Source organism: Phoca vitulina, unplaced genomic scaffold, assembly GCF_004348235.1.
Source record: "Phoca vitulina isolate PV1807 unplaced genomic scaffold, GSC_HSeal_1.0 scaffold87, whole genome shotgun sequence".
NCBI classification, from domain to species: domain Eukaryota; kingdom Metazoa; phylum Chordata; class Mammalia; order Carnivora; family Phocidae; genus Phoca; species Phoca vitulina.
The window spans coordinates 953,226-975,489 of record NW_022589790.1 but is presented as its reverse complement, the minus strand read 5'-3'; the positions used below and the strand labels follow the sequence as shown (position 1 = coordinate 975,489).

Genomic DNA, 22,264 nt, shown 5'->3' with positions numbered 1-22,264 from the left:
GCGCTGACGGCTGCGGGGTCGGGGGGAGCGGCGCGGGCCGGGCGGCGCGGGCGGCCTCGACTGGGCGGCTGGGCCGGGCCGGGCTGGGCCAGGCGAGGCTGGGCGGCGAGAGCCGCGGCCCGGCCTGGATCCGGGGCCGCGGCGGAGTCGGCAGCGCAGGGCGGGGCGGCCCGGATTTAAAGGGGCCGCATCACCCGCTGCCGCCACCAGCACCGCGAGGGGGCGGGGTGGGGTATCGGCGCCCCGGCTCCCGCCCGCGCGGCCCGGGACCGTGTCCTCCCCCGCCCCCCGCGTGGGCTCGCGCGGCTCCGGCTTCGGGCCGCCTCGGGTAGATCGAGGCCGGGGCCTCGCGAGGGCGGCTCGGGCTGCGGTGCCGGCGGCGCGCCGGGGGCGGGGGTGGGGGTCGGGGGCCCGGACCCCCGCTTCTTAACCTCTCCATTAGGACCCACCTCCCCTCCCCACCTGAGACCCGGACCCCACGCCCCCTTTATCCCGGGACCCTCAGGCCGGTGGGAGGGGGCAGGGTGCGGCGCGGCTGGCGGTGCCTCGAGGCGGGAGGCCGGCCCCGAGTGGCCGCCGCCCGCACCGACGCCCCCGGCGCTTCCCCTTCCAGGACCTTTCTCTGGGCGGCGGGGTGGAGGCGCGCTGGGGGCCCCGGAGGCGCTCCTGCTCCGCCGAGTACGGACAATGGGCCGTTTTCAGGAGCCAAAGAGCCGCCGTTACGCGGGCGTTGGGCACAGCGACCAGTCCCGAGCGGGGCTGGCTCCCGGGGCGCTGGCGCGGGTGGGCGGGAGGCAGCGGGCACCGCAGGGTGAGGCGGGCGGCGGCCCCTGGCCGCCCAGCGCCTCCCCCCTCCCCGCGGGGCGCTCCCACCTTCCTTCTTTCCGCAGCCCTCTGTGAACGCGGAGAGGGTACAAACCCTAAAGGGGTTCGTGCAACCGAGGTTCGGGGCAGACATTTGGGGAGCGCCCTTGTCCAATTCCTGGGAGTTCTGGTTCCCAGCATCGGCCGCAGGCTCCGCCCGGTGGAGCTTTAAGACTGGGAGTCGCTGGGGATTTGCCTTTCTCCTCCAGCCCAGGTTCACACCTGGGGGCAGGATGTGCTGCCGGGAGCGCGGCAGGGTCTGGGCGTGAGCCTCTGCAGAGGGATTTACGCCGGGAGCAGGTGAGGCAGGGCCACTGGCCGCGGCGGGCGTCCTGGGGCCTGATGAAATGACTGGCCTCAGTTTCCCTGCAGACCTGATTTCAGCGCTGGTACAGGTACTGCCCTCTCTACTTGTAATGAACTGGTTTTTTTTTTTAAGATTTATTTTAGAGAGGGGGAGGAAGGGGCAGAGGGAGAGAGAGGCTCAAGCACATTCCACGCTGAGTGCGGAGCCCGTTGTCGCTGGGCCCCATCCCAAGACCCTGAGATCATGACCTGAGCCCAAACCAAGAGCTGGTCACTTAACTGACTGAGCCACCCAGGCGCCCCCTAATGAACTTCATGAACTGACACGAGGCCTTGTTGGATTCTTCTCCTCCTCTTTCTTTTTAAGATTTTATTTATTTGAGAGAGAGAGAGAGAGAACTCGCTCATGCATGAGCAGGGGGGAGGGACAAAGGGAGGGGGAGAGGGAGAAGCAGACTCCCGGCTGAGCGGGGAGCCCTAAGCGGGGCTGGAACCCAAGACCCTGGGATCATGACCTGAGCCGAAGGCAGACGCTTAACCCACTGAGCCATTGTCGGCGTCTTCTGAAGGAAACTGTGTTCCTGTGTTTTCACAGGGCATCTGCTGTTTGTGGCTGGGGATAACGGTTTTTCATCTGGGCTGTGATACAGAGGTTTTTGAATTTTTCTAAATATGTGTTCAAGTTTAAAAGTGAGTTGATTTAAGGAAAATGATTAAACCAGTAGAAATTAAAGAGATGGCCTGTTTGTGATGAAAGTTTGGGGGAACTCATCCGAGTTCCCTCCCACTGACACTCTGGCTTTGGGGAGGAGGAACCGGAATCAGGGACGCCCTGGGGAGGTGGGCAGAATCCTGGGGATTGCAGGGCCTCTATCAGGATTGGGACTATCCAGGGCCACGGTGGGGGAGAAGGGTGCTGGTCTACTTTGGGAAGTGGGAGGTCTGGAGTGAAGGGGAGTGGGAGAGGGGCTGGGGGATGTAGGCTGGGGGGGCCACACACCCCCTGGTTGGGCAGCCAAAGGGGTCCAGGCTATGGCGTTTTGGGGGCAGTCTTTCCCGACCCCGCTAGCCAAGCTGCCTTTCTGTGCCTCTTCCCCACTGCCCCATCAGAATCCCAGGAAGGATTCCCCACGCACCTGCCACTTTGTCAACGCCATGCCCGAATGAACGTCCTGCTGGGGATCGTGCGCTAAGGGGGTGGTCATGGCAAGAGAGCAGAAGCCTAACGGGGCCTGCAGAAGTGACATCACTGTGACTCATTTGTTCCTGCATTCATACGTTCATTCATTCTGCCCACTGTGGCGGAGGAGGGGGGGCCTGGTCCTGCCGTCCCAGCTCCTGGAGGACTCCCAACTTTCTCCTTTGAAACAGGGGAGCGCTTGCTGGGCTCCCGTGCAGTTTTCCACTGCTCTCTGTGCCCTTGCAATAATTCGTTCCCTTCCAGGCCTGGGGAGCAGCACCCCCTCCCCCAAGGGTTCAGCTTCTGTGTCGGGATTGGGGATGACAGCTCCGATCCCCACCCAGGAGAGAGCATGGAGCCAAACGGGCACAGAAAAGTCCTGCTTTCTCCCCAGACCCCAGGCTGTGTACCCTTCTTCCTTCGTTCCTGCTTCCTACAGAGTGAAAATGCCCCCATGTCGGAATCACCTGCCAGCCCTGGAGATTTTCCGGGGGATGGCCCTTGGTGGTGGCTCTTCCTTCCATCCTTCTTTCCTGGGCTTCTCAACCTGTGGTCCAGGGACCCAGAACTGGGGAGGTCTAGGAGTTAAGATGAGAAAGAAAAAAAAAATCCATCTTTATTTTCACTGATCTGTAACTGAAACGTGGCATTTCCTCCAATTATGAATGGAGGCAGGGAAGTCCGGCAGAATTAGTGGTGCTTAAGATCATTGCACAGAAATCACAGGGATTTTCAGGCTACGGGTGTTGCAGACACCTCCAAATAGGCGTGACATGCTCCTACTTGGCAATTCTGGTGTTTATTAGCCCTGCCTCTCTCTCTTATAATGGAATGAGTTAATAAAGAATCACGGGTGGGGTGCCTGGCTCAGTCGGTAAAGCATGTGACCCTTGATTTCAAGGTCCTGAGTTCAAGCCCCACACTGGGCGTAGGACTTACTTAAAAAAAAAAAAAAAAGGATCACAGGTGCTTCTACATCACAAACTTGTGGGGCTTTTTGTTTTTATTTATTTATTTTGAAAAAGTAGGCTCCACGCCCAACGTCGGGCTTGAATTCAGGACCCTGAGATCAAGACCCGAGCCAGCCAGGCAGGTGCCCCACAAATCTGTGTTTTTATATTTTGATATTTGCATTTCGATATTAGCACTCCTTTTGTAATGCAATATATTTTAAGCATTTCAAAACATGGTTCTAAGCAGGGATCCTTTGCCTTCTCCAGATGCTAAGGGAATCTCCTGCCCCTGAGAGAGTTTGGAAGTCCTGCCCTAAGCCTCACCTCACCCCCTGGGGGGGGGGCCATCTTTCCTTGGATGCCTCATTTCCATTTTCATTCATAACCCACGTTCTGAGTGTTCACCATGTGCCAGCCACTCATGGGTCACCAGCAACACCAGGGACCCTCCCTAGGACACTACCCTGCCAGCCTCCTATCCCTGGCTGGAAAGGCAAAGTCCCTGGGGCTCAGAAAGCTTACAGTGGCGGAAGTTCCCTTGTCCAAAGACAGTGGGCCTTCCTGGGAAAATGAGGTTAGTAATATGCCCCAGTGGAGAAGGATGGCTTGGCCTCAGCAGAGGGGGCCGGCTGGATCAAACGCCTCTGTGGAAGGAGTCCCCAGGCCCCCAGGGGTCTGGTCCTTGCACACCTCGTCAGGGATGGGGGTTTTTACCCTTGGAGCTATGGGGAGTGTCCAAAACAGGGAGAAGAGTCTGGGCTGCCGTGGGATTGAGACAGTCATACGGACATTTTGAAAATATCACTACAGCAGACAGGGAGAAGGGGCCGGAGGGAGTAAGAGAGGAAGCAGGGAGATGAACCAGGGGCTGTTGTAGGTGAAGGAGTCCAGAATACGTCACTGTGGCATGAAAATTGTATCAAGCTGAAAGCATTTGAAAATAGGCTTTTTCTTCAACTTCCTTATCTGCCTAAAAGCAGGGCCTCCCAAAATAACTCAATTGTCCTAAATCCCCTCCAGCATGGCTTTTATTACCTGATAAACCCATTGTCACAAAACCATCAATAATACCTCTCCTCTGTTCTCCTGAGGGCCCATTTTATCTTTCCTAAAAGTATTTTTGTTTTCCTCATAAGTACCTTCTCCTCCTCTGCTTTCCCTATTAAGTTAGTATATAAGCCCCCAAATTCTAAGTACTAGAATAAAAATCAGTCTTTTATTTTGCTAATCTGCTTTCTTTTTTTTTTTTTTTTTTTTTGGTCAGTTTAATTCACAGACCCTAGTCACTGAACCTAAAAGGGTAGAGGAAAAGTTTTCCGTTCTGCCCTGACGTAGGCATCTGGGAGAGAGGTGGTCTGGAATGGGGGGCAGGGGGCTGGAGATGAACAGAAGTCCATAGGTGCAGGACAACGTTTAGGCGATTGTAGATCGTTGAGGTCGAGAGTGTGGACTAGAGAGGCAGCCTGCCTGGGTTCGTCATCCTCACTCCACCCCTACGTGACACAGCCGTGTGACTTTGGGCAAGTTACCGCATCTTTTCTGTGCCTCTTTCCCTGGGGTGAAAAGTGGGGATAATGGTCAGAATAGGCTTAATAGCCCCAAATTTCCATGATTTAATAAAGGTATATTTCTCAAAGCCACGTATCTCCCGAGGGTCCTCGGGGACCCTGCTCACGGTAGTTCCTGCCCGGACTTTCAGGTGCGACCGTCTGAACATCACAGGCTTCCCCGACGGGGAAAGAGAGCTCTAGAAGCTCCGGCCAAATAAACACATGTGCTGGCCTGTAAGTGATCCGGGGCTCTTCTCTCAGGTCCTGGGCCGGAACAAATCCCGTGACGGTACCTCAGGGGAGCAGGTGAGTTCATATATATAAAGTATTCGGAATGCCTCCTGGCATAAGAGAAGCGCTTTGCGAGTATTTTTACCGTGATTATCGGCACGTACGACCAGCGGGAACTGCTGGGGCTCTTGAGGGCACCGCAGGGTCCCAGCTGGCCCCCCGGGTTGCTGGCCGGCATCATGCAGAGGGTCCTTGCCATTGGGGACCCCGGGGCAGGCACGAGGCGTGGTGGTTTAGTACTCGTGGCTACCGCTGACCAAGACCCAAATCAACTGGTTTAAGGCGTCTCGTGACCCAGCGTCGGGCCTGCCGGGGACCGAGGAGCCCAGATGCCGAGGTCAGGGTCGGCGGCCCGCTTGGGTTACACAGCCAATCCTGACCCAGGGCGCCACAGTGCTCTGGTTGGCCCAGCCTGGGTCCCGTACCTGCCCCACCCTACCCTCCGCGCTGGGGAGAAATGAATCCTTAAGGGACCATTTCCATCCTTAAAGGAAACTGGGAATGCATGTAAAATGCAACAATGAGGGATGTAAACTTCCTTCTCTCACCCGCTAACTCTTGTCAAGGGGAACTTCAGCCCTCTCCTCTCACCCGGCCCCCCAGAACTACAGACCCTGAGAGTGGAGGAGTGCGGGTCCCTATAGCCCAGGGCCGGGGGGCTGTGTTCTCATTAGGAGCTGAGAACACGCCCTACTGACTTCTTCCCACCTGACATGCTTTTAACTGGGTCACAGTGGGGCCACCCTGCCAACTTGGGCCTGCCCCCCCCCCCCCACATCGGCCCAGGCCCTGTGGGCTTCGGGCCCTCTCCTCAGCTCAGGGCCCGCCAGACGGGAAGTCCTGGGCTCCAGGCAGAGGTGGGTGCCAAGGATCCAGCCTCAGCCCCCAGGGCCCTGGGATGCCATTCTCCTGTCCTCTCATCTGGTCACGGGTGGGAGCCCTGCGCCTCTCCTGCCCCAGGGTCTGGGGGACGGCTGGAGCCCGGCACCTGGGCAAGGTGGTTGCAGAGTCTTTGCTTGGGCCCCCGTGGGAGGGGGTCGCCTGGGCCTTCTTTCCACAGTGAGCCAGGGCTGTCCCAAGGGGGACCTTCTGCCGTAGCTGTTCCCTAGTGTCAGGGTGACAGCGATGTGGGACACCATCCCCATGCACCCCACAAACGGTACCCGAGCTCCCGCACATGCCAGGCACGGGGACACGGGCAGGACTGAAGGTGCCCACGGCCTGCCCTGGCCGCAGAGGGCACGCAGGGACATGGAGGAGGAGCCGAGCCAGGCGTGCTGGGAAGAGGGGAGCCCCGGCTCGGGGCACACAGGGCCTGGGGCCATGCGGTGAGTCCCCCTGCATCAGCCAGAGAGGAGGGGTGCGCGAGGCGCTGGGTAGACCCCGGCGGTGAGGGCTGTCAGGGCGCTGGGACTTGGGAGCACACGAAAGCCTGATAACTTTTTCAGAAGGTTTTCAGATGGGACCTGGGCAGGTGGGGGTGGACATGGCCCTGAGCCACTGACCCCAGACCCCCGCCCCCTCTCCAGAAAGCGTGGCTCCCATTTCAGGCACCCTCTCATTGCCTGGCCTGGGACCGGAGCCCCGGGGAGAGGACCATGCTGGCCTCTCTCCCAACCAGCACAGAGCTGGGAGCCCCCGCACCCTCTTCCCCCTCTGCCTCCAGCTGTTGGCACCTGCTCTGTCAGGTCCACATGCCTCCTCCGGGCTCTTGCTCGGATCGGCCTGGGGCGCCTTGACCCGTCCGGGGTCGCTGCACTGTCTCATCACGGTCCCGTCCCCCATACCACCAAGCTTCTCCATTTACGATTCCAGAACCATCTGCTGTCAGGCTGGCCCTCTGGGGGCCCACAACAGTGTGCACATGGGGGTAGGTCTCGACCAAGAATGGGAGAGGTCTGTGAGGTGCAGCGCCGTTGGATCCCAGTCGTGACCCTGGTGGTCCTCGTCTGAGCCTCCCTCCTGGGCATGGGACGGTCCCACTTAATGAACGGCCTTAGGGGACCACCAGATCTGATGTGTGTGTGTCAGGGGTGCTCTCCCTGGCGGGGGGGAGACCAGTGCCCTTGCTGGCATCTCCATGGGGCAAGGACCCCCAGGGCTAAGGGCCCAGGGACACATGCGCGAGAGGGTGCTGGCCAGTGGGCACCAGTAGGGTGGGGTGAGGACGAAGTCGGGTCCACCCTCTACCCAGGTGGCCTGCAGCTCCCTCCAGGGACCCCCCGCCTTGGCCCAAGCTCTGGCCACACGTTCCTTCCCGGCCAGGCACGCAGGGCTCAGCTAGAGATGTCCCTAGGGCCACCCATCGATCGGGCTTAGTGCTTCTGCCTGGCCTGGGCACCGAGCTTGCTTGATTTCTTTCTTTCTTTCTTTTTTTTTTTAAAGATTTTATTTATTTATTTGAGATAGAGAGCGTGTGAGAGAAAGAGAGCGCGTAAGCGAACGAGCAGGGGGAGCAGCAGAGGGAGAGGGAGAAGCAGACTCCCCACTGAGCAGGGAGCCTGATGCGGGGCTCGATCCCAGGACCCCGGGATCATGACCTGAGCTGAAGGCAGATGTTTAACCGACTGAGCTCCCCAGGCACCCCTGAGCTTTCTGATACGCATTTATATACATGGCCTGAATTAGGCCTGGCCCACCTCCTTTTCCTCATTCAGTGTTGGTGAGAGCTGCCTCCACGGCCCAGTGCCCACAGAGGGTACCATCAGGTGCAGAGGGTGCCCCTCAGTGCCCCCTCTAGGACCCAAGTGTCCTGCCCCGCGGGATGGTATGCAGGCAGAGCTGAGCCCAGACTGCCGCTCCTGGCCTCCAACCACGCCCTGGCAACTTAGCCTTCCCTAACTCTCCAGTCATGACTCTTCGTGGCTTTACTGCATTTCCCTGATCATGCACGCCTTCAGCCCCTTTTCTTCCTTTTTTTTTGTTTTTTTTTTTAAGATTTATATATTTGTTGTTAAGACAGCGGGTGGGGCAAAGGGAGAGGGAGAGAGATTCCTAAGCAGACTCTGCGCTGAGCGCGGAGTCCGACGTGGGGCTCGATCTCTCGACCCGAGAACACGACCTGAGCCGAAACCAAGAGTCGTATGCTTAACCGACTGCACCACTCAGGCGCCCCGAGCCCTTTTCTTTAAGAACACCCCCTCACCCCGCCACAGCGCCCCCCACCTCTTGGCTGGTAACATCCAGTGTCTGGGGATTTTCGCAAGGGGGTGCTCAGGAGAGGCCCCATGGAGGAGATGACAATGCAGGAGGAGGAGGGAGAGTTCCAGATGGGGGAGGAGCCAGGGGAAAGTCATCAGGTAGAATGAGTCAGTGAGGTTAGGAACCGAGGTGGGGGTGTGTCCCTCCCTTGTGATGGAGTAGAAGGGAGCGCGGAGGACGGTGTGGAGCTCCCACCCACGAGTCACACTGCTCCTCCGTGGAGAAACAAAGTCAGTCCTTGGACCCGTGCTGGGTTCTGGAGGAGCCTGATCCCCTGTGATCCTCAGTTTCCTCGAGGTGGCCTGAGTCCTGCCGTGGCCTTGTCTCTGGTGGCCCCAGCACCCACCTGTAGGCTTGGCTCCATACCCCAAAGAAAATAAACAGAACTTCAGAAAGCCATTGTCAGGGGATGGGATTACTTCTGTAAGGAACGAGGCACTGAGGTGCTTACAACATGAGACAGCAATAAACCGAATCAGATGACCTCCCGGCCACCCCTGCTCATCTCCCGGAAACTCCTGACTCATGTCTCTTCTGTGCTCCCCACTGTTTCACCTCAAACCCTACTCTGGTCTCCTTCCTGACACCCCCACCGCCAGCTGATGCCCCCAAAGGCAGCCAAACCCTAGCCAGCTATCTGGGAGGGCCCCATTCCAAAGATGGGGAGACTCAGAGGCTTGTCATACGCCCGAAGATGGCGGGACTGGTGCATAGTGGGTCTTCTGACTCAGGTGCCAGCCGGCACAGGGGAGGTCCCTGAAGTCCAGGGAGGGGCCAGGCAGCAGATGTCAGAAGGGGGCTTTGGACCCCGGGGACAGGGTCTGCTTGGCTCTGGTCTCCCTGCTGCCTCAGGGGCCTCTGTGGGCTCTTGCGGCTCTGGGGTCCCGCTCCCCACCCCGGCTGCCTGTTAAAATGTCACTGAGCTAGGTAGCAGTGGGGCGGGGATCCCCCTGTTAGGACGGTGGTCATGGGATGCTGACTCACTGCCGGCCAGACCACCTGACCTCTCCCGGCAGGCGACAGGGCCCTGCCAGGGGGTTCCCCAGCCGCCGCCTTGTTTACTTCTCACTGGCCTTGGGGGAGGAGGGGAGGGCAGGGCCAGGGCCACGCTCAGCGGGAGGGCATCCTGGGCAGGCCAGAGCCGGGACTCTCCTAGGGGTGGGGGCCTCCAGGTTGGCTTCCCCGGCCCCATTTCCTGCCACCCCCATTTCCCCTAAGCTCTCCATCCCTCCTTGCAGACCCACCGTGGTCTCCAGTGGGGCTAAAGGGCCAGAAAGCAAAGGAGGTTCTGCCTGCACGCGTCTGTTTCCGCTGCTTGTTTGGACAGGGGCCGCACCTCGAGCCCTTCCTGAGACCCGAGGTCCCCCAGAGCCCCAGGGCTTTCCTTCTGCACACCCCACTCACTCGGATGAGGCCCCTGAAACTTGGGGGGCTGGGAAGCTGGGCTCTTGGTCCAGGCTGCCCTGCGTGGCGAGGCCCCGGGGCTGCTGAGTCACACACCCATGGACACCTGTGGGTCCTGGCAGCCTCTGCCCAGCCTGCCCCTTGTCCATCCTCTGACCCTGTCTGCAGGGCAGTGAGCATCGGGTCCCTTTCCCAGGCTCACAACAGGGATGCGGGGAGGGGCCTGAGAGGGTATGGCCTCTTCAAAGGGCTGCTTGGGGCGAGGTGCACCTACTCTGGAGCCCCCTGGGAAGGACCAGCCACACCTGCGGACAGGTCCCTGCTGTGTTCCCATAAGCAGATGGCCTCCACAGCTCGGAGCCAAGCCCACCCACCCACCCTTCCCTTCTGGCTCTCCCATCGCACAAACCCCACCACCAGAGGACATGACTCCGACTCAACAGGTCTGCCTTCTACTCTCAGGACCCCGCCTGGGACACTACAGAGGGCGACCTACCCTTCCCGCCCACCTCCTTCCCAGACCCCCCTTCCTCCAGGCCTTGTGAACAGGCGGGTTTTGTCACATAGAGCCCTGTTTCTTGGTTACTAGCCGGAGGGCTGCTGCTCTGACCCGTGGGATGCCCTTGAGGCCAACAGGCCTGACACCACGCAGGCCCTTTGGGCACCACCTGGGAACGGAACTCTGTGCTGACAGGTGTGGGTCCGGCTCCCACGCGGAGCACGTGATGGCCACTGAGGCTCCCGGAAGCGGCCGCCGGCCCTCTGGCCAGGTGAGGGGGAGGGGACCCCGTGCTCCCCCGGCACCCCTCAGCCTTACCCCCTATCCCACTGGGAGCTCCTCTGAGGCTCAGGCCTGATGGGGGGTACGCCCCTCAACCCGGTAAGGGGCCGTCATGGAGGACGCTGGGGGCGCTGGAGCGGGCTGCCACCGGGATGGGAGGCTGCGGAGAGTGGCAGGGCCCGGACAGGGCCTCGGGAGCGGTTGGCTCTGGCCTGGGGCTTCGGGCCCGCAGTGGCCCCCCTCCCGCCGCGCTGGGCTTCCCCCCAGCCCCCCACCCCCGCGGCCTCCGTTGTGCTTTGCTGAGTCACCGCCAGGCCCAGGCCTGGGAGGGTTCTGGGGGGGACCCCCGTGGGTGCTTTCCCCGCAGGTGAGGAGGCCGGAGCCCAGCCCTAGATGTCGGAGTCCCGGGCCGGCCTCTTGGGGTCCCGGGGGCACCGAGGACAGTGAGGAGAGGGGTCGGCGCTAAGGGGGTGCGGGACACCGCGAGGGGACGGCGGGGCAGCGGGCTCGGGGCCGCGGCAGGGCGGCTCGCGCGGGGCGGCGCGGCGGGGCGGGGCGCGGAGACCACGCCCCCAGGAGGCCGGCGGGGGCGGGGCTGCCCGCGTTCTTTACAAAAGCCGCGCGCCCGCCGCCGCCGCGGCTCGGCTCCGTCTTCTGCTCGCCGACCGGTAGCGATGGCGTCGCTCACCGTGAAGGCCTATCTTCTGGGCAAGGAGGACGCGGCCCGCGAAATCCGCCGCTTCAGCTTCTGCTTCAGCCCCGAGGCCGAGGCGGAGGCCGAGGCGGAGGCCGCGGCCGGGCCCGGGCCCTGCGAGCGGCTGCTGAGCCGGGTGGCCGCCCTGTTCCCGGTGCTGCGGCCCGGCGGCTTCCAGACGTACTACCGCGGTGAGCGGGCCCGGCGCCCTCGGGGGGCTGCGCGGGGCCGTGACGCAGGCTTGCCCCGCGGGGCGGCTGCTCGTCCGGCCTGGGGCGCCCGCGGGGGCCGGCTCCGGCCGCTCTCGGGGGAGGGGGTCGGCGTCGGCTCGGGCGCTGCCGGCGGGTGTCGGGCCCGGGGGTCCCGGGGGCGCAGGGCGCCGGCCCTCCTCCCGCCGTGACGTCGCAGGTCTTGGCCCGGGGCGCGCTGGGGCGTCCTCGCAGGCCGGCGGCGGGCGCTCGGGTTACGCTGACGGCTCGCTGCTGCCGACTCGGGGCTGGCGAGGGCCCCGGAAGCGCCGCCGGACGCGGAGGAAGGGCTGGCGGGGGAGAGCGGGGAGGCGGGCCAATGAGCGCGGCGGGGCCTGGCGGGCGAGCCCGGGGCGGCGGCGGCGGCGGCGGGGAGGAGCGGTCGGGAGCGGCCCCGGGGCGCCCGAGGCCGGCCTGAGTGCGCACGTTCCCCCGCGGGCAGGGGACAGAGGGACCCAGTCGGGACGTTCTGCAGCAGCGTCGGCGGAGGGACGGGAGCCCAGGACCGCGCTCCGTTTCTTGCTGTGCTGGTGGGGGGGGGGGGGGGGGGGGGAGCGGGTGGGGGCGGGGAAGGGGGGCGCGGGGGGGCGGGAGCCAAGGCCGGCCCCTGGGAGGGGCAGTGCCGGGCCCACCCTTAGGAGCACTGCCAACTGGCCAGACCCGTTCCTGCTTGGTTGGTTTTTGTGACAACTTTATGGAGCTATCCTCCACTTCCCGTGCAGTTCACCCATTTCACGTGAACAGTTTTGAGCGACTTGTGCGACCGTCCTCCTCACGGGTTTAGAACCTTTGCATCACCTGCGAGAGGAACTCTACGGTTGAGCTCTCTCCTCGTCCCCTTCAGCTCTAAGCAGCCGCTAATCTCTTTCCCGATGGATTTCCTTATTCTGGACATTTCCTAGAAACATAGACACGGAGCCCTACACTTTCCTATTCTTTTGTAACCGGCTTCTTGTACTCGGCATGACATTTCCAAGGTTTAGCTGTGTTGCAGCTTGTGTCCGGACTTCATGCCTTTTTGTGGTTGAATAACATTCCATTTTGCGGACATACCCCGTTTTGTATTTCCGCTCCTTAGGGGATGCGTGTTTGGGTTACCACCTTTTGACGCTGCCCCTGTTCTTCCGGTGGGTGTTGCCTCGGGTGGCCCACAGGGCTGGCGCAGCCTGCGGGTTAGGGGCTGGTTTGGCCTGCACGGTGGGACTTTCACACCATTTGCTAAATCTAAAAATCAGAGAGTTCATACAAATACTGTAGCTTCACTGGGGGCGGAAGCAGGCAGATGTACTCATCTCCTTGACTCTCCTAAACCACAGGAGGCCCACGGCCTTTGGAGGGGCTGGGCCCCCAGGAGCCGGTCGCAGGTGGGGATCTCCTACATTGAAGTTGGGTCTCAGCCCGGTCAGCCGTGGACCGAGGCGGCACCGGCTTAAGGGGCAGCTGGCTCGGCTACAGGAGCGGCACCCCGCACGCTCTGCCTCCGTGGGCGCCCGGGCCGCACGTCCGAGTGCTTACCTTCCAGGAGGTCTTACAGAGCACGGGCGGTCTGGCCTCCGCCGCCCCCTGGCTCACACACGTGTGCGTCCGTTCCTAGGCGAGCAGACGCCCCTCTAGCTCAGCCTGCGCCCTTCTCAGCAGCTGGTATGACTGACAAGGCTTGGGTACTCACATGCGGTCTTGTAAACAATCTAGATGAGGATGGAGACTTGGTGGCCTTTTCCAGTGACGAGGAACTGACCATGGCAATGTCCTACGTGAAGGATGACCTCGTCCGTATTTACATTAAAGGTAAAGGTCTGTTCTGGGCGCTGCCGGGTGCTTCTTGCTGCGTGAAACCTGCTTGAGGTTACTGAGCAGTCCCCTCCAAGGAGCGGGCAAGAGCCTGTGGGTTAAGACTGAGACTTCATCATCTCTGTGCTGGGCCTGAGAGAGGAGTCCCGAAGGGGTGGGGCCTGGGGACCTCTGGGTTCACTCTGTCAAGGGCCGGGGGCTGGGGGCGGCTTTGGGGATGCAGTGGGGTTTATTTTAACGGGGGGCAGGGCCCCAGCAATGCAGACACAGCTCCCTGCCACTTCTCACTTGCCTGGGCCCCATGTACTGTACCAGGCACAGGGACTGGGACCCTCCTGGCAGCTTCTTGGGTCCCCTTGTTGCTGTCACTTGAACAGCTGGGTTGTGCACGGACTCCAGGTCTGGAGGGCAGGGCCAGGGGCCCGCTGACTGAAAGCCCCCCAGTCGTGACGAGCGGTTCGTGTGGGGTCCCACCTGCAGAGAAGAAGGAGTGTCGGCGGGACCACCGCCCCCCGTGTGCTCAGGAGGTGCCCCGCGGCCTGGTGCACCCCGGCGTGATCTGTGACGGGTGCAATGGGCCCGTGGTGGGGACCCGCTACAAGTGCAGCGTGTGCCCGGACTACGACCTGTGCTCCGCCTGCGAGGGGAAGGGCCTGCACCGTGAGCACAGCAAGCTCGTGTTCCCCGGCCCCTTCGGGCCCTTCTCTGAGGTGAGGCTGGGGCGAGCACGGAGCGGGCAGGGCTCGGGGAGGAAGGAGCCCCCTGCTCTGGTGTCACCCGGCCCTTCTGCTCACTCCTCCCCAGGGCGTCGCTCACAGCCGCTGGCTCCGGAAGCTGAAACACGGGCACTTCGTGTGGCCCGGCTGGGAGATGGGCCCCCCAGGGCACTGGAGCCCGCGTCCTCCCCGGGCAGGGGACGCCCGCCCCGGCTCCGCAGCCGAATCAGGTGAGGGTGCTTCACAGCCATTCGGGGTGCGTGGTCCTCACAAAACCCTGCAAAGTGGGGAGCATCATCCTCATGCCACACCCAGCAAGACGGAGGCACCTCAGTGCCCAGGGCCGCTAACTCACCCGCACGAAACCGAGGCTCGGCCCAGATGTGGCTCAACCCTAAAGCTCCCTCCCCTGTCAAGGCTTTTTTCTTTTTTAAAAATGTGCGCTATACCCAATGTGGGGCTTGAACTCACGACCCTGAGCTCAAGAGTTGCATGCTCTACTGACTGAGCCAGCCGGGCTGCTCAAGTGTTTTGAAACCCAGGCACAAAGTTAAAAACAGATGGCTTGTGTTCCAGAATTTAGGATTCTGGTTGTAGTCTGATTTTATTAACTTACTGTCCTCCGATTTACCTCCTCCTTTGGAACAAGGGTGGGGATATTGGTTTGATTCTGATGTGGTTTGAGCTAGAACGTGGTCAGCATTGTACACCGCATGTAGCGAATCCCCCATGGGCTTCTGAGCACCAGGGGCACACGGGGGCCCGCAGCGGGAGAGAGTTCGGGAAGGCTGCTGGGACAGGACCCCCGGGGCTGGAGGGCACCTGTGGGGAAGGTGATAGGACCATAACAGGTGTCGAAGTCATTGAGAAACCTGCTTTGAATCGAACATTTTTTGTTTTTGTTTTTTTGAAAACCAAAGCTGCTGGTCCGTCGGAGGATCCCAGTGTGAATTTCCTCAAGAACGTAGGGGAGAGTGTGGCGGCCGCCCTGAGCCCTCTGGGTAAGTGGCGGCCTCTGTCCTTCGAGAGCAGGAGTGTGTCGATCACTCGGTGAGGGGGTGGCTGGGGGGCGGCTTGCCCCCCGGGTCACCGTGGAGGAACGGTGACTGCCGTGCCCTTGGGGCCGGCCTTTGCCATGCGCTGCACCGCAGGCCGCTCAAAGTTAAATTCTGTGACACGTTCTGGAGCTTTCCCTGTGGAGTGAAGTGGAATCAGCGAGTGTTTGGTTGGGATAAGCCCAGTAGCCTCTGCTGCAGGGCTGGCCTGTCGGCTTCTGACTCTTCTTCCCACAAAGGACAGTCTGCTTTCCCCCCTGACTGTGAGCCCTGGGGTTTACTCAAGGACTTGGGGGAGTAGTTAGCTGAGAGGCCATTTCTCTTTGCTTCCCTTCTGTTTTTTTTGCAACCCCAACCTTTCTGGAGGCTTCCTGAGTGCCCGGCTTATTGCCTGCGCTGGGGAGCCCGGTGTGATGGAGGGTTTCCAGCAGCCTCGGGTCCGATGTGAGGTCACTGGATGGGTGGGTGAGCCGCAGCGGGTGCCCCCCCTCGTGGTGGGACTGGCCCAAGGCTTTATTTATTTATTTTTTTTAAAGATTTTTTATTTATTTATTTGAGAGAATGAGAGAGAGAGAGAGAGCATGAGAGGGGGAGGGTCAGAGGGAGAAGCAGACTCCCTGCCGAGCAGGGAGCCCGATGCGGGACTCGATCCCGGGACTCCAGGATCATGACCTGAGCCGAAGGCAGTCGCTTAACCAACTGAGCCACCCAGGCGCCCATGGCCCAAGGCTTTAGAAGGCGCCTGCTCTATCCGCTCGCCCTGACGGGGACGGTGGGAGTCCGCTACGACTGTGACTTCTGGTCCAAGGTGACAGTGGATCCGTGATCTCTGGCTGGAAGCGTGCTCCGCTTTGTGACTTCAGCGGCAGCAAGTGTCCACTGTCTGAACGGATGCTGACGGGACGGGGAGGCAGTTTAGCACTAGCTTGAGGCCATTTCGGCTCCCGCTGCACCAGGCCGGGACGCAGCTCAGCAGGGACCCGTGAAACCCCTCAGACCACGTACCGCGGAGTTTCGTGCTTGGAGTTAAAGGCCTTCGAGAGAAAGAGAAAAGAACGGGTTCTTAATGCCTTCTAGGAGGATAAAAGTGGAGCGGCGATCAGGTTATAAGCAGGAGATAAGCTAGTGCTAAACCCCAGCTGCCTCACAAGACGCGGTGATGAGAGTTGTGCTTTGGGGGCAACGGGAAGCGGCTCTTTGGAAGCTACTAGTGGATCGTGGTTCTCAAGGCTGGCCGAGCCTCAGAATCACCAACATGGGTTGTTTTTGGTATAAATTTTGACGTATGGAGATTTCACTAAAATTATTCTGAAGAACAAAGTCTTTCGCTAAAAGAACGAACCAGACAAGCTGGGAAGTCCCGAACCCCAGTCTAGGTTCAGGTAGGGAACCTTGGAACCGTGCGGAGTCCCAGGTCCACCTTCTGGATTCTGGTAAATTGGCCATGGGTCGGGCCTGGGATCCATGTGTTTTGAAGGCTTGCCAGGGACTCTGGGTCCCACTTGCTGTCCATCCCGAGGCCCATCTGAGCCGGTGGCCTGTTTCAGAACTTGACCCGGATTCCCCACTCAGGGCAGAGGGGGTAATTTTGGCAGCGCTCAGAGGCGTTGTAGGCTAAGGGTGAAGGCCTTCTCAGGTCTTTCAAAGTGGAGGGGGTTGCTGTGTACCAACTGGGAAGGAGCCTAGAACTCTCCAAAACAACAAGGAAAATTTCAGTAAATATGCCTCTGAAGCAGTTTCAGTTGAGGAGAGCCACTTGAGGAACTGATTAAACTCTAGAGTTAACGGGTATTTTCCTTTCTTATGAGGAACTGACAGCTAGGGTGACTCATGCTAACGGCCTAGAAGGGACTGTTCCCAGAGCAGGGGCCCCAAGGGACAGCCAGTAATGCCTCCCAGAGGGCAGACCATGTGCAGTGACTCAGCGATTTTAAAAGCAAAGACCTTGTTTGGTAGGTGCCATAAGGACCAGCTGAGCGGGTCTGCCGCCAGCCTGAGTTTGCAGTCCCTGACCTCTAGGACCCCAAACCGCAGGTCCTTTCCTTGGCCTAGGGTTTTCAGAAGACACTGCCCCTCACAGGCTCTGGGGGAAGCAGGGCGCAGTCTGCAAGCCCCTAGGTTTCAGGTTATCATCCGCTGGAGAAACTTGGGATTCTAGAATCTCTCTGGCTCATTTATGGAAGTCCTGTCATTCGCCCCCATAGAAAAGTGAGACAGTGTATGGGTGTTCATTGGATGTTCTTCCAACTTTCCTGTGTGCTCGAACCTTTCTTTTTTTTTTTTTTAAAGATTTATTTATTTAGAGAGAGAACATGGGGGAGGGGCAGAGGGAGGGAGAGCATCTCAAGCAGACTCCCCACTGAGCGCCGAGCCCGATGTGGGGCTTGATCTCACAACCCTGACATCATGACTTGAGTTGAAATCAAGAGTCTGAAGCTCAACTGACTAAGCCACCCACGCGCCCCTGCTTGAACCTTTCATGATGAAAAGTTGGAGGGAGGACAGAAGGAGGAAAAGGACTTAAATGTTGCAGATGGGGGTACTGGTAGCTAAGCCCGCTTTTATCTGTTTGCTCCTCACACTACCAAAGTAACAGTAGAGGGATTAAACACAAGAGTATAAAGCAACGTGAACAAAGAAAAAGGGGAAAAAAGTCCTAGAGGACAAGGTAGGAAGACCTCACACTTTGAACGGTGGGAAATGCAGTTGAGGGTGGTGACCAACAGTGTGGAGGCATCAGAAGCCACATGCCTGCCTGCACAGGGGTCCTGGTGAGAGGCAGGAGGGCTGGTCACGGAAGGCCCAGGGCCAGGGGATGGTTGAAGACCACTCTTCAGGATCATGTAGCGATCACTGGCTGGTCAGCCAGATGCTCGTCCTTGCCCAGCCACGCACGAGACCTGATGGTTAGCTGCTGGAGCATTTGACCCAGGGAAGCTTCAGCCCTAGGGACCCAGGGCAGGGTGAGGCACCAGCCTGAAATGGGGCACCATGAGTGGGCAGTGGGTTTAGCAGGGGCTGGGGCGTCCCTGCTCAGGAGAGGCTGGATGTGCCAGAGCCGGGTCCCACAGCTTTGCCGCCTGGGATCCCGCTGCCTGGCCAGACACCCACCGGGTCACCCTACAGAGGGAGACAGATGAGGGCCCTGGCCCCTCAGAGTGCTTCCTGGCAGCCTCTTCTTAGTGCCTTGCTAGGATCAGAAGGCCACGATCACCAGCCATTTGGGAACATCTCTCCATGGGGACAAGAAGGAACTTGGGGAAGGACTTTACAGAAAAGAGAATGTCAGCGTTCTCCGTGAGATACAAAGAAAAGTTTTTCCATCCTTGAAAAAAAGAACAGGATACCATAAAAATGATAAAACAGATTAAGATAAGATCAGAACAGACTGTTTTTTTAGAAATTAAGAAGAAAAATAGCCAGAATAAAGAAAACTTCAAAAGAAGGCTTCGATTTTAAGGTCATTTCAAGGAAATATTCCAAAAACAAAAGAGAGGCGAGAAGAGAGAAAAGGTGAGAAGATTTGAGGATTAATCCTGGAGGCCCAGGGTAGGACAAATAAAAGGAATTCTAGGAAGAGAACAGACAAAACTGAAGGAAGGAAATGAACAAAGAATATAAGACCATCTCGGCACAGAAGACATTAACCTCTCAATTGAAAGGGACTCCCAAGTGCCTTGGACAGTGACCAAAAAAGATCCCGCCCCAGAGCTCGGTGTCCTGTCCCGGAACCCTTTGGAGAAGGGGAGGCTCTGGAAATGCTCCAGGTTACTGTAAGAGCTCGAGAGTTCCAAGGGCCAACACTGGAAGACTGTGGAGCTGAACTGGTTTCTCAACCTAGAGTGCTATTCCCAGGTGAAATGGTCATGTCTGAGGGCAGAACAAAGCTATATATAGTGGCGTTCACCTAAACACTGCACGTTTTCACTGAAAAGTTTTTGAAAGGACAGGGGAAGGGGAGGTAAGTGTTGATCTAGAATAAGCAGTGCACTTGAGCCGTGGAGAAAAGGCAGCGTGGGTTGGAAGCCGTCTGTGGGGAGTGGGCGGGCTGTGTGGTGGGGGCCAGGGATCTTCGCTGGAGCCTTCTGGAACGGTTGGACTCTAAGCTGTGGGCATGTTGTCCTCTGATAAATTAATCAGAAACAGCACCAGTGACTGCCCTCCGTCCCCGCAGTGGGCACGTGCGCCTGTGTGAGGGACCGCGGGCGACCCGCTGGCCGGGGCTTCAAGCCTCGTGGGCCTCCCACAAAGCCAAGCAGGATTCTCGAGTTTCCATCACTGCCTCCCCCCCGCCGCCCCCAACTAATGTGAGGCTTTGTGCGGTCCTGGGCGCTGTGGCCGGGGCTCTGTGGCCACTCTGCTGTGTGGCTCCCTGTTCCTAGCCTGCTGCCCACACAGGGCAAAACGGGCTCTTGATGGGCTTTCTGGCTCCAGAGCTGACCCGGGATGTTCGCTGAGATTAAGGTTTCATTAAGCTGGAAGAGGCAGGGCCAGTAAGGTGGACAAGTCAGCAGACATTTTCTAGGAGCCAGAGTCTGGGGCCAGGGTATGGGGAGCAGTGAGCCCTTGGGATCCTGAAGGTCAGATGAGCGGCCATCTGCCTTGTGGCTGCTGGGCTGGCCTCGTGCCCTGCCCCCCCCCACTATGCTGCCGCCCCCCCCCCCCCACGCCCTGTCCCTGGCCAGGAGGGCCTCCGGAGGGCTCACAGGTGTTTGCTTCCTCCGCGGTCGCTGCAGGCATCGAGGTGGATATCGACGTGGAGCACAGCGGGAAGAGGAGCCGCCTCGCCCCTGTCTCTCCAGGCAGCTCCGGCACCGAGGAGAAGTGCGGCTCCCAGCCGAGCAGCTGCTCTTCGGACCCCGGCAAGCCAGACGCGGACCCGGAGGGCGCGGCGCGGTCCCTGGCGGAGCAGATGGACAAGGTGGCCCTGGAGTCGGTGCCACCGGAGGCAAGTGCCCCGCCCCGGACAGGACACAGCCCAGCAGACCGCCCTCCCAGCTTCGAGGGCTTCGTTCCCGCTGCTAGAACGTTCCTCGCTTGCCTGCAGGAGTGCGGCGGGGGCAGCTGGGGGCGGCTGTGCTCACGGGGCTTCTGTTACAGGAGCAGATGGAGTCGGATAACTGCTCGGGGGCAGACGAAGACTGGACTCACTTGTCTTCCAAAGAAGTGGACCCGTCCACGGGGGAACTCCAGTCTCTACAGATGCCCGAATCCGAAGGGCCGGGCTCTCTCGACTCTTCTCAGGAAGGGCCCACGGGACTGAAGGAAGCTGCGTTGTACCCCCATCTGCCACCAGGCGAGTGATTCACGCAGTTCTGTGTTTCTACCTTTTTCCCTCAGAACATCCCCTCCCCTCCTTTCAGCAGCCGGACCCCCGAATCCCAAGGGCAGTGCGATTGAGAGGCCACCCCCCGAGGAAAGCGTCGATCTCTGAGCGGGGGTCACGGCCAGGGTCCCCGTGGGACCCGGGCAGGAAGCCACCACGTGGGGCGGTGGCATGTGCGGGGCAGGAAGGCCAGGGGGACCGCGGCAGCCCGAGCACAGCTGAGCGGCAGGGGCGGCTGAGGCCTCGCTCTGGCTCGTCACCGTCACAACAGTGTGGAAGCAGCGACACCGGGAAAGCCCCCCGTGGGCCACATTTGGCCCTTTGGGCTACTGGTCTTGGTCTGCTCTGCCTCAGAGCAGGGGCGGCAAGCGGTCACTTACGGGCCAAGAGTGATTTTTTTTTTTTTAAGATTTTATTTGCAAGAGTGAGCGAGCCCAAGCAGGGGGAGCAGCAGAGGGAGAGGGAGAGGCAGGCTCCCCGCTGAGCAGGGGGCCCGAGGCGGGGCTCGATCCCAGGACCCCGGGACCATGACCTGAGCCGAAGGCGGACGCTTCACTGAGCGAGCCACCCAGGCGCCCCTGATTCTTTCATTTTGATGATGGTTGGGAAAAGGTCAAGATGTGAACATTGGATGACGGCCAGACGTCAGTGTCCAGGATAGACGTAGCGGAGCCCGGCGGTGCCCTGTCGCTTACAGGCTCTCCGCGGTGTTCCCTTGTGATGGCAGACGCGAGTCAGGAGACCGTACAGCCTTGCAGAGCCGCTCAAAATCCTCACCCTCTGGCCTTTTCCGGGGCTCTGCCTGGGAGGGTCGCTGCACCGGGTGGAGGGCCCGTGGAAGGGCTGGTCCCCACGGGCACGGGCGCGCTGGCTGCCCCCCTCCCCCTGCCTCACGACTCTCATCCTCCCTCTGGCAGAAGCTGACCCCCGGCTCATCGAGTCCCTCTCCCAGATGCTGTCCATGGGCTTCTCTGACGAAGGCGGCTGGCTCACCAGGCTCCTGCAGACCAAGAACTACGACATCGGGGCGGCGCTGGACACCATCCAGTATTCGAAGCACCCGTTGTGACGGCTTCTGCCCCCTTGTCCCACCCCCTTCTTGTCCCACCCCCTCTTGTCCCACCCCCTTCTTGTCTCCTAGTTGTGTTGAGCTAGTGTAGAACAGCAGGGCCTCTCTAAGGGCCAGTTTCTCTGCATTCTTCTTCCAGAATCTGGGGGGCGGGGATGCACCAAGCCATCCAGGGCAGTGGAACAAGTGACGGGGGGGGGGGGGGGGGCCCGTGTGTGGCTGCCCATGTCGGAGAAGCGTCTGCTGGCTTCCAGGGGCGGACGCGGGGCCCAGTGGTGTTCTCCTGCCCTCCCCCCACCAGGATCACACCAGCAGTCCAGAATGTCTTGCCTAATGGCCTTTTTTTTTTTTTTTTAATGACTAATAGTAGGCTGACATGTAGTTGATTTTCTGCTAGAAACCCGATCAGCTCCAAATTTAAGAGTACAGCTGACATCCTGCTGGGTGGGAGAGGAGTGAGGACAGGGCAGTCCGGGACTGGGCTTCTTGAATCTGCGAATGAGGAGGGGCTGAGAGGGAAGGAGGCCGGAGCTCCCAGAATACTGCCTGTTCCATAACCGCTCTAGCGATTGAGGAGGGGCTGAGAGGGAAGGAGGCCGGAGCTCACAGAATACTGCCTGTTCCATAACCGCTCTAGCGAATGAGGAGGGGCTGAGAGGGAAGGGAGGCCGGAGCTCACAGAATACTGCCTGTTCCATAACCGCTCTAGTTCTGTCATTTCCATACGCGTCTGTTGCTTTTACAGTAAGAAAACCCTGTTGTAACCATTCTGTTGCTATTTTGCAATCAGTAATTAAATGGTATAAGCACTTTAATCAAAGACGTTACAACCACA

The 22,264-nt window shown here is 59.9% G+C and overlaps 1 protein-coding gene across 6 annotated transcripts in view; it reads left to right on the top strand.

Annotated features, from left to right (window-relative positions):
- Nucleotides 1–22,264, top strand: part of SQSTM1 (sequestosome 1) — a 22,955-nt gene extending 691 nt beyond the window's left edge. Inside the window, exons 1-8 of one of the 6 annotated variants that reach the window (XM_032395723.1) lie at nt 1,017–1,259; nt 13,165–13,260; nt 13,744–13,973; nt 14,068–14,209; nt 14,900–14,980; nt 19,771–19,982; nt 20,135–20,330; nt 21,278–22,264. In XM_032395723.1, the coding sequence (XP_032251614.1) occupies nt 13,212–13,260; nt 13,744–13,973; nt 14,068–14,209; nt 14,900–14,980; nt 19,771–19,982; nt 20,135–20,330; nt 21,278–21,429 (1,062 nt within the window). In that variant the 5' untranslated portion in view covers nt 1,017–1,259; nt 13,165–13,211 and the 3' untranslated portion in view covers nt 21,430–22,264. Of the gene's footprint in view, nt 1–1,016; nt 1,260–10,319; nt 10,520–10,569; nt 10,630–11,153; nt 11,416–11,983; nt 12,003–13,164; nt 13,261–13,743; nt 13,974–14,067; nt 14,210–14,899; nt 14,981–19,770; nt 19,983–20,134; nt 20,331–21,277 lie in introns of those variants that run through there. The other 5 variants (XM_032395721.1, XM_032395722.1, XM_032395719.1 and 2 more) reach the window with 5 other exon arrangements.